The sequence below is a fragment of the Archocentrus centrarchus genome, unplaced genomic scaffold (assembly GCF_007364275.1).
Source record: "Archocentrus centrarchus isolate MPI-CPG fArcCen1 unplaced genomic scaffold, fArcCen1 scaffold_37_ctg1, whole genome shotgun sequence".
Classification (NCBI taxonomy): Eukaryota; Metazoa; Chordata; class Actinopteri; order Cichliformes; family Cichlidae; genus Archocentrus; species Archocentrus centrarchus.
This window is the reverse complement of record NW_022060264.1, coordinates 363,048-374,040: the sequence shown is the minus strand read 5'-3', so window position 1 is coordinate 374,040 and position 10,993 is coordinate 363,048. Positions and strand designations below refer to the sequence as shown.

General features: G+C 42.1%; 2 protein-coding genes across 2 annotated transcripts; both read left to right on the top strand.

The window, feature by feature from the left end:
* Positions 1-111: 111 nt before the first annotated feature.
* Positions 112-2,491, top strand: chchd10 (coiled-coil-helix-coiled-coil-helix domain containing 10). Its single transcript, XM_030724559.1, has 4 exons — positions 112-270; positions 1,352-1,568; positions 1,753-1,894; positions 2,319-2,491. The coding sequence occupies exons 1-4, from the start codon at positions 230-232 to the stop codon at positions 2,336-2,338; spliced, it is 420 nt and encodes a 139-aa protein (XP_030580419.1). The 5' UTR covers positions 112-229; the 3' UTR covers positions 2,339-2,491.
* A 1,216-nt stretch (positions 2,492-3,707) lies between these two features.
* On the top strand, positions 3,708-9,404 carry ddt (D-dopachrome tautomerase). The gene is made up of 3 exons (XM_030724545.1): positions 3,708-3,887; positions 6,615-6,790; positions 8,959-9,404. The coding sequence occupies exons 1-3, from the start codon at positions 3,780-3,782 to the stop codon at positions 9,029-9,031; spliced, it is 357 nt and encodes a 118-aa protein (XP_030580405.1). The 5' UTR covers positions 3,708-3,779; the 3' UTR covers positions 9,032-9,404.
* Positions 9,405-10,993: the final 1,589 nt, after the last annotated feature.

Here is a 10,993-nt window from a genome sequence, read left to right as displayed (position 1 = left end):
GACGTTTACCAACCGCCAGTAAAACTCAGTAATAGAACAAGCAGATCAACACTCGTAACGCGAGTTTCACAAGAGCACGTTAAATCTCGCGTTAACTCTCCAGAAGCAAGCGGGCTGTACAAGGTCAGTGGCAGCGGCGTGCAGAGCGACGTCTGCGCGCAGGACTTTCTAGAAGCAGCGGCTCAGCTCTGCGGGCAGGATTTGGATTTTCCAGTAAATCCTTTCAAAAATGGCCAGAGGAAGTCGCAGTCGCCCCTCAGCTTCAGCCGGGTGAGCACAGTCGCAGTAACTCCGTCTCAGGCATTAGAATAAACTGGGTTAGGCATTTATTGAAATATTATCGCAAAGTAGCGCAAACTCAGCCCACTCTGAGACTAGAGTCCCGCATGACGTGAGAAGGAGAGCTGGTTTTGTCAGGGCGATGATGATCACCTCTGACAGAACTGTACTCGAAGTTATTTTGCGTCACAGCCTGAAAGTGTGCATCCCTAAGGTGAAGTCAGGTCACGGTAAGGTCACCAAAGCAGGGTCTTCTTCTGGGCCCTGCTGCAGGACGCATGTTGACGCACGTGTCAGCGCTGACCGGGGGGAGAAGAGTCATTTTAATCTGTCATCATCACAGGCAGAATTAAAGTTTGATAGAAAATATATAATTTTTTTATGTCTGCTGTCATCATGTACACGACTTGAACTGTAATCAGATGAAGCTGAATCCTAATTTCACATTTGATTTAAAATCTAATTATTCAACTCCAAAATGCAGGAGACAGAAAGTGAAGATAGAATCTGCAGAAACTGACAGACCTGAGATATTAGTGACCCGGGGCAGAGCTGCCCTCGGGTCAGTTTTTGCTGCAGTTTATGAGCATTTCATTGTTTGAATAATTATTCAGTATAAATTTAATCTATTGATTCCAACCTCACCTCACATTTTTATACGGAATTTCATTATTTCTGCCATTACTGGATACCAATGCTCACTGAAATTTAAAGAGGAATGCTTCTATGTTCCCAGTTTAACCATTTTTAATCTGATCTAATCTCAGTTTCACTTTTAAATAAAAAACACAGTTTGTGACAAATGATTAACCGATCATGATGGGATGAGCTGGGGAATGACTGGAGCCTGAACTGGATTCTGGGCTTTATCCAGTCTGAATCAGTGATCCTAATCCATTTTGGATCCTCCAAGATCCCGACATTGTTCCATCAATGACCTTTCACAACATGATAAATGACTGGTTGGCTGGTTGGTTTTGGAATTGATCCCAGGTCCTCACAGTAGATGATGTAATGCCCCTTTAAGCCTTTCAAATGCACAAATAAAAGACCTTTTTCCTTCTGTCTGTAGCCCATCTTCATCCCATGCTCCAGCTCATCCACCCCCTGCCTCCTTGGCCCCAGCTCCTGTTCAGTCCCAGGGGCCAGGACTCATGGCCCAGATGGCTACCACAGCTGCAGGGGTAGCAGTAGGCTCAGCTGTGGGCCACGTGGTTGGCAGTGCTCTCACAGGGGCATTCAGTGGGGGTAGCAGCAGCAGTCCAGAACCAGCCAAACCTACATACCAGGTAAGAGCTGGCCTGTGGTGAGTAAAGAGGATCAGGATGGCTGGATGTCTCTTAGTTGTAAATAACACCCTGTTGTGTTCAGCGAGAGGATACCCAGCAAGGCTGACTTGAACCTCTAATGTTGCATTGGCTTTGGTTTGAAATGCCACGTTTGAAATTTCTTTCCTCGATGTTCTCACTTTAGGAACCCCCCCGGTCTGCTCCAGCCCATCCAGGTCCCTGTCACTTTGAAGTCAAACAGTTTCTGGATTGTGCCACCAACCAGACAGACCTCACTTTGTGTGAGGGCTTCAATGAGGCACTCAAACAGTGCAAGGTCTCCCATGGTGAGTCTCTGGTAAAGGATGCATAGGGCCTTAGAGCGAGCCCTAAAGCCCTGCTATAGCCGTCCATCATTCCTAATGTGACACACATGATCAGCAGGGGTGTGCAGTTAATCCAAAATAAACTAAAACCAACATCCAGAACTGACAGACATAATCTGGCCCATGTTATTATTGTTGTTGTTTTTTATTATGTTAATACTTCCCCCCATTAGGTACAGTCCCCTTTAAAACACAGTACCATGTGTGTCACATTCATTAATAGTAATTGAGGGACAATGTTCAATATTTATTGAACATTTTGTGGAGAGTAAATAAAATAGTGACTTTGATTTGAGGTCATATCACCCAATGATGATCAGTGCAATCCAATTTTAGCACTCAGTGTTCACCCATGTGTTTTGTTTTTTTCTTTGTGGCTGTCCAGGTGTGACATCACTGGTGTGATGAACGTCACATGACTCAGATACACTGCACCTCAGGCTGTGAGCATGGAGACTGGGATTGTATTGTGGACTTCCTGTAAAATGTATGAAATGTTTTTGCTGTACAGTGATTAAATCTTTAATAAATAGCTGCTATCTACTTCATCACCCAGCAGCATGTGTTTGTCTTCAATCTTATCACGACCTTTCCTCTGTCCTACTTTCAAACTGAAACGTTAGAAAACAAATGCTTCACAATGCTTCTGCCTGAAATGTAATTAAAGCTCATTTGAAACCTGTCAGAATTAGCATAAGTATTAGTATAAGTACTACTAAGTTTTCTTTTTTAATTTCTTAAGCACAATTATGGTCAAAAATATGTTGTATAAGGGAAGTGGAAATGAAGGATAAATGAACTGGCCTACATTAATGTGGCTTGAATATTATAGAAATGTCAGAGGGATTTTAGCATGAAACCTCTATTTTAAATTTTACCAAGTATTTTTTATTAATGTTACACATGTGGCATCTGCAAAAAAAAAAAAAAAAAAGGGGGGTGGGGGGTATTTGAAAATTTTGGCGCTTTTGACTGTTTTAATTGGAGAGAGCTGTCCCTGATGGGCACAAATGAAGCGACAGGTGAGCGTTCTCTGATCAACACAGGAGTAATATATGATGCGTTGCTATAATGAACTGCAACAGCAAATGAGGATTCTGCGTGTTCTAAGGTTATACAGAGGTCACATGGAAAACAGCATCCTCACTCTGCAGTAACAGTGTTTAATGTTGACCCCCCAACACTGGCCACACAACTGCTTTCAAAAGAAGAGGACGGGCAGAGACATGCAAAATATGGTAGCTTTAAACTCCAAAACTGTGAAAAGACTTATATTGACTTACTCTGTTATAACCTCTTGTAGACAGATGTATTATAGAGGGTGATAGCATGTTGTTAGATTTTTTTTTCAGAATCTAAGCAAAGAAATAGGTTCGAAAGATTCAAGTTTGAAATATCCACACAGTTTATTTCCACAAACAGATCTGAACTTACATCTCAAAACACTGTCACATTTGAAAACTTATAGTAAAAATTGTTTAAAATTATTGACCTATGCAAAAAATACAAAATTATGTCTCATTAAGCAATCCACTTGGCAGAGTTCATGTTTTGTTTTGTTCTTTTATATGTATTTAGTTTATTATTGCAAAGTACTGTAATACTCTGTGCCTTATACCTATACATATGTACCTCTACATGACTGTATATGGTTATTTTGTTATGGTCATACTGTTTACAGAATAATATTGTAAATCTTTAACTCACAGTTTAATAAATAATATAAAACACACAGTTTGTTTCCGGGTTTGTCGGCAGCGGCTCCTGAAACGCAGCTGTGACGACACTTCCGTTTGATCCTGTGCAGCCACGTCCTGTCATCTGTGTGGAGACCTCAGTCACTAACATGCCCTTCATCGAGCTACAGAGTAACCTTCCAGCCAGCGTGTTCTCGGACGACTTCCTAAAGCGGCTGTGCTCCAGCACCGCGGCAGCTCTGGGAAAACCAGAGGACGTGAGTATCCCCCGCTTTAAGAAGCTGCGAGCCCCGCGCAGCGTTCCGGTGTAACACACGTGAATGCCGGCATGGGAGGCTCACAGCGGGGTCCAGCGCTAACATCCCCAGGGTATCTCTCCGGTATCTGGGGTCACTCACCCTAACACCGGCAGTCAGGATCAGCGCTCACTCCAAGCTCGCTAAATTAAACCAGGGTTTCCTAACGAGCGCGTTCACGCGGAAGGGGCGTTGTGGCAGGTCTAACGAATCACAAACATGGATCAGTGTCCAAGAGGTTACACAAAGCAACACAGGTGTGTGTGAGGGGAAAAGTCGTATTAAAAGTGTACTCTTTAAGCTGCTATTTTAATAAAGTTTAGCCCGTTTTTAACGTCAGCTGTGTGAGTCAGACTGATCAGTATCACAGCTGTCACTGAGGCACAGAATAAAAGAGTATTTCATTAAACTAATGTTTAAAAGAGTGTTGGTTTGAATTCTTCCAGCTGCAGCCTCGGTGGACTTTAAAGATTGAAGAATAAAAAGAGAAATTAAACGTAGGTAAGCAAATGTGACATTAGGTCAGTGAGTACACAGCTGCTCTGTTAGATCATCGATGAGGCTCTTAGAACAATAAACCTGGGTTGAAACTGTTGACAGCCAGCAGGTATTGAGGAATAAAGGTGCTTTATAAGAATCTACTTTTGACCCTGTTACTCTGCGAGCACAGAAGTCTAGGCAATCTTCCAGGAATGGTGACACTATTTTCTGGAGAACTGAGGCAGTGATTTCTGTTGATCTCTGGGGGCCTGTACTACAACACAGGATTTTGGCTTATCCAGGTAACTTCAGGGTTAATCTGGGTTTTCTGTACATAAAGGTGGTTCACTTCTTACCAGGGTAACTCTCTATGGTAAGTTAAATTAGAGCTCAACAGGTAAGAAATCACTGCCTACTGACCAATCAGATCTCTAGAAAACAGCCTCACCATACCTGGAAGATCCCTCAGATCTGTGCAGGGAGAGCAGGAGTGTCTGAAGTCTTTGTATTTTCCTGAGGGTCAGAGGATCCAGATATCCTGGGTTTGCAGAACATGCTTTGTAATGCAGGGCTCAGGTTAGGTTTATCGCATATAATAATAATAATAATAATAATAATATATAGTCTCATATAGCGCTTTTCTAGACACTCAAAGATGCTTTACAATTTCATGCACATTCACACGTCAGTCATACTTGGTGGTGGTAAGCTGGGGCAGTCTGACAGAGGCGTGGCTGCCAATTTGTGCCTACGGCCCCTCCAATCACCACAAAACAGACAACCACATTCACATTTGGGCAATGTGGGTTAAGTGTCTTGCCCAGGGACACAATGACAGCATGCACTCAGATGGGGACTTGAACCAGCAACCCTCCAGTTGCAAGGTGCCGCTGTGGGCAGGTGCTCACCTTGCGTGAGTACCTGCCCACTGCGCCACTGCCAGCCACAATGTTACTCTGATGTCAGTATTATTTTCCAATAATGCAAATTATGCTGATTAAAAGACTGATAATACATTTCAAATAAGTATGAGTGAACAAGACATGCAGGTAAAACAAGTGTTTCCATCGACCTGACTGGTGGGGGTCACGAGGAAGGCACCCACTTATGATTTCTGTCACAGAAACACAAAGACAGGAGTCCAGTCAGATGGCTGTTTTAATTTGAAATGTATCAAAATCATTTTTAATCACCCTAATTTGAATTATCTGAAGATAATATTTACATGTATAGAATTTTTTGTTGTTTGTTTTTTAGCGTGATCGTTATTCCTGTCAAATCTACTGAGATCCTGGCAGAGAGGTGACTACTCACTGAAAATGACAAATCAGGGGATGCAGCATCTGGAACATGGGGAGTGGATAATGTCTCACCAGTTAACCTGAAAACCATAAACTGGAATGCCGATCACCAAGCCAGGATAAATGAAGTGTTAGGTCAGCTAGAGCATCCAGCGTAAAATCTGTGCCATATCAAAACATGTGGCTCAGTCTGCTGTGGGAATAAGGAAGCAGCCAGTATCTGATCAGATATTTATGAAAATTATATTTTGTTGCAGTTTTTTTTTAAATTAACTAGTTGTTTCAGGTCTAGTTCCTTTTAGAAATGCTTGTACGATCTAGGAACGATCGTGGAACGATCTACCTCTCCATATCCGCACAGCTCAGACGATACACACATTTAAATCTCTATTAAAAACACATTTCTTTTCCTTGGCATTTGGCTGCAGTGCTACCTCCTTTTAGATGATTGTTTTATGGTATTTTATGGTACTTGTTTTAAACGTTTTAATTTTTAATTTTCTTATGTTATTTATTGTTCTTAATGTTTTTATTTATTTATTTTTATTTTATTATTTTATTTATTTATTTATATATTTTTATTTTTATTTAGTATAGTCCTTGGGGTTACAGATCTTGTACAGCACTTTGGTCAACGTCATTGTTTTAAATGTGCTTTATAAATAAACTTGACTTGACTTGACTTGACTTGTAACCATATTTAAGCCTGCATTATGTTTGACATGTTTAATAAGGACAAAGATAAGTAACTCTTAAAATAAGCATCCTGAATAAGCTGTGCGGAAAATGAGCCGTGGCCTTGTGGTATGGAAGTACCCACTTTGTCTTTGAAGGATGATGTTTTGAATAGATGCTCCCTGTCTTTCTCAGTCAGGTTTAAATGTTAGTAATTGTGCTTTTTGTGCAGCGGATGAATGTGGTGGTGACACCGGGGCTACCGATGCTAATAGCAGGCTCTACCTCCCCGTGTGTGATTCTGTCAGTGTCTGCTATTGGTGTGACTGACACCGCCGACAAGAACAAGGAGCACAGTGCCAAGATCTTTGAGTTTCTGACCAAGGAGCTCAGTCTGAATGAAGACAGGTAAGCTCCACCTGCACACACACACTCTTTGTAATCAGATTTCTCCTATTGTTTTGCAATGACTGATTCCTGCAGTGGTGTCTTTAAAGGTTCTATCTCCTTAACAGCTTGAGAGTAAGCACATCTAAAGGCTCCACAATGTAAATGATTAATTGACTGAATGAACTGAAGGACATGAGTCATAGCCTCTTTATGCTACTTGGCCCTACTGACTGAAGATTATTATGCTGCACTGTATGTAGATGCAGCTACTCCCAGGGGGTGACTACAGGCATTAATAGTCTGTGCAACAGTCTTTCCTAATAATAAGTTATGGAGTGACTACATAACATCTACAACACATTGAAAGAAAGTTATTAATCGATGCACCTATACCAGACATCACCAATAGGCGGACCTCGGTCCGGATCCGGACCGAAATATTGTCTCAAGCGGACCTGAACCTAATACCACAACAGAAATGACCACTTAATTAAAATGTTGTTGAGCGCTTTCTGGTTTACCGGCGCAGCTTTTACAGTCCTTACGGTAGTAGTGAAGCGTCCAAGGAAACCCACTGACCAAATGCATGCGAGTTTGGCTATACCACGTGATACCACCAAGCTGGTTCCTGCCGGCTGGTAAACTTTGTAACAACACGGTTATTATAGTTAACAAAAACGAACTAAATAATGAAAACTGAAACTGAAAAAAACATTTTCATTAACTGAAATAAATAAAATCTATAAGCAAAAAACAGTATCGTGAGTTTACAAAACTAACTAAAACTAACAGAAGTTATAGATAAAATGACCTTTGTTTTCGTAAATTTATTTGAAACCCTTGTGGATTGATATGAAATAATTTTTTTCCGCTCTAACAGTTTAAGCTGGGAGCGCCATCGGGCAGCTGTGTGCGTGCGTGTGCGTGCTCACTGCACCGGTCTGCAAAGTAATGGCAGCGGTCTGCCGAGAAACCGCACTGATCCTTCAGCGTAACTTGACGTGCGGCTCCGGAGAAATCGAACTACATGTCGGGTCCACACAGCCCACAAGGTTGTGATTAACCTGTTCCGTCCTTGTGGGTTTCTGGCTACTTTTTGCTGCAGTGTTTGAATTTATCAGTGAGAGAATAACAATCAGGAATAATAATCAAAGCATCAATATAAGGACTCACAAATGTCAGCAAATTCCTGGAGGGAGACTGCTGAAACTATCGGAATGGATGTGAGGAAATGAAGAAAGTGGAAAAACAGGGACAAATATGTTTGCAGCCAAAAAACTGAACACAAAGAACGAGGACCAAAAAAGTCCCAGCCGGCACCGCATATAAAACACCAGCACGCGACTGCAAGTTAGTTAACGCACACAGTCCAGCTACACAAGCATAAATGGTCGGCCACTTAAGTAGGTTGTGTACAGAGGCAGCAAAGCTAGCTCTCCGAGCAGCTCCAAACCAGAAGCAGCTTCATGTGGTGAGAACATCAGGATGCAGCTGTCACTCTTGCACCTGACAAAGTATGAAAAACTAAAACTGACGAAAACTAAACTAAAACTAAGCATGAAACCAAATATAAAAACTAATGCTCTGAAAACTAACAAAAATTTTATATATTTATATATATAATCACATTAAATAGTTGGACTTCCGGACCTTGGCCTCATGAAATTTTGTCTGACTGGACCTCTTTAAATTTTATTTGCATACCCCTGCTGTAGGATGCTGCAGCTGATCATTGGTCACCTGAGCTTTCTATAGGTTTGTGTGTCTGCTGACTCTCAGTCAATCGGGATCTGTATTACAGAAACTTCCAGTCTTGAGTCGGATTACAGTGGCTCAGTCTGGATTTCCACTCTTTGTGTTTCCTCTCTTTAGCAAAACTGCTCTCTCACTTGAACAGCAGACATTATTCTCCTCTTTGAAGCAAACGCCATTCAGGAAGAACCAAGCTAGATGACAGATCGTACCGTTTACTTGCACACATTTGAAGATATATTTCCTTTAATCCACCACAGTGGTGACATCGTTGTTGGTTGGTGCTTACTGTGATCAGCAAACATGCAGCCTTCAGTGTTAAGACTATTTAAGACAAGCATTAATATTCAAGGCACTACAGCTTCAATCTGTTTGTTTTCTTATGTGGCTCAATGGGCTGAGTCAGTGATTGACAGCTGTGCTTTGGTTGGCAGGATTGTTATTCTGTTCGGTGCACTGGAGCCTCACCAGGTCGGGAAAAAGGGAACTGTCATGAGCTTCTTGTGAAGGCCGCTTCATCTCACTCTTCCTGAAGGACAGGATCAGCATTTATCTCACACTAAACACTCATTTTAAAGGTCACTTACTTTATTTTGATGTCATGTCCCTCTGTGCTGTGCCCAAAGCACATGATTATGTTCAAAAGAAGCTAAAGATGTGCCACTGTTACATTCCCAAAACTACCTGCTTTCCATATTAGGGATGAAGAAGCACACAGAGTGCTTATTTCTTAGAGAAGTTTAACTTGAAATGTGCAAAACTGTGAGTTTGGCTTTGTGGTGCAGCAGAGGAGCCCACTCTTCAGTTACTAAATGTTTCCACTGCAAACACATTTTCTGTGTAAGCTTTTTGACCTGATGAAATAAACCTAGTTTACTTATGTGTGTCTTTGCCGTCTTTTACGTTTTATAGAGCACAAAGAAATCATTGCTGGACCTTTATTCGCCTGCTGCCATATTCTTAAAGCTTCACTTTAATATGTTCACTGTGTTGTGTGCACTGATCTAAATCACGCCTTTGCAGTCTGACACCAAACGGCTGGCTTATCGTGGATCTGCTGAAGGAGAACAGTTTCTCACAGCTTCCTTGAGACTGAGATTTGTGATATCCAAAATCCCATTTCCACTTACAGGTGTGACATGCAGCTTATACACTGCTCAAAAAAATAAAGGGAACACTTAAACAACACAATGTAACTCTAAGTAAATAAAACTTCTGTGAAATCAAACTGTCCACTTAGGAAGCAACACTGATTGACAATCAATTTCACATGCTGTTGTGCAAATGGAATAGACAACAGGTGGAAATTATTGGCAATTAGCATCACACTCAGTAAAGGAGTGGATCTGCAGGTGGGGACCACAGACCACTTCTCAGTACCTATGCTTTCTGGCTGATGTTTTGGTCACTTTTGAATGTTGGTGGTGCTTTCACACTCGTGGTAGCATGAGACGGACTCTACAACCCACACAAGTGGCTCAGGTAGTGCAGCTCATCCAGGATGGCACATCAATGTGAGCTGTGGCATGAAGGTTTGCTGTCTGTCAGCGTAGTGTCCAGAGGCTGGAGGCGCTACCAGGAAACAGGCCAGTACACCAGGAGACGTGGAGGAGGCCGTAGGAGGGCAACAACCCAGCAGCAGGACTGCTACCTCCGCCTTTGTGCAAGGAGGAACAGGAGGAGCACTGCCAGAGCAGGTCACAAATGTGCATGTGTCTACACAAACGGTTAGAAACCCACTCCATGAGGATGGTATGAGGGCCCGACGTCCACAGATGGGGGTTGTGAATCTGATTGAGCACATCTGGGACATCATGTCTCGCTCCATCCACCAATGTCACGTTGCACCACAGATTATCCAGGAGTTGGCAGATGCTTTAGTCCAGGTCTGGGAGGAGATCCCTCAGGAGACCATCCGCCACCTCATCAGAAGCATGCCCAGGCGTTGCAGGGAGGTCATACAGGCACGTGGAGGCCTCACACAATATTGAGCCTCATTTTGACTTGTTTTAAGGACATTACATCAAAGTTGGATCAGCCTGTAGTGTGTTTTTCCACTGTGTGTGACTCCAAATCCAGGCCTCCATTGGTTAATAAATTTGATTTCCATTGATGGTTTTTGGGTGATTTTGTTGTCAGCACATTCAACTTTGTACAGAACAAAGTATTCAATGAGAATATTTCATTCATTCAGATCTAGGATGTGTTATTTGAGTGTTCCCTTTATTTTTTTTGAGCAGTGTAGTTCCGAGCAAACAATCAATGGCTCAGTCTGCCAGCTGAGCTCTTCACAACATTCAGATTTCACAAAGATGTGATACACTAGGCCAGTGGGTCTCAAAGTGTGGACCCTGAAGGTACTGCACAGGGCGGCAGTAATAACAGAAATACATTTTGAAATTGCTTACACATATGCATAGTTACATATTTCTATAAATGTATTTATACATAAAGTGTATTAAAACTGGT

Excerpts from the sequence above, each read along its gene's own strand:
- ddt (XM_030724545.1), top strand. The coding sequence starts at position 3,780 with ATGCCCTTCATCGAGCTACAGAGTAACCTTCCAGCCAGCGTGTTCTCG. Across the intron at positions 3,888-6,614 it reads CTCTGGGAAAACCAGAGGAC|CGGATGAATGTGGTGGTGAC; the intron begins GTGAGTATCCCC and ends CTTTTTGTGCAG. Across the intron at positions 6,791-8,958 it reads CTCAGTCTGAATGAAGACAG|GATTGTTATTCTGTTCGGTG; the intron begins GTAAGCTCCACC and ends TTTGGTTGGCAG.
- chchd10 (XM_030724559.1), top strand. The coding sequence starts at position 230 with ATGGCCAGAGGAAGTCGCAGTCGCCCCTCAGCTTCAGCCGG. Across the intron at positions 271-1,351 it reads CGCCCCTCAGCTTCAGCCGG|CCCATCTTCATCCCATGCTC; the intron begins GTGAGCACAGTC and ends TTCTGTCTGTAG. Across the intron at positions 1,895-2,318 it reads ACAGTGCAAGGTCTCCCATG|GTGTGACATCACTGGTGTGA; the intron begins GTGAGTCTCTGG and ends GTGGCTGTCCAG.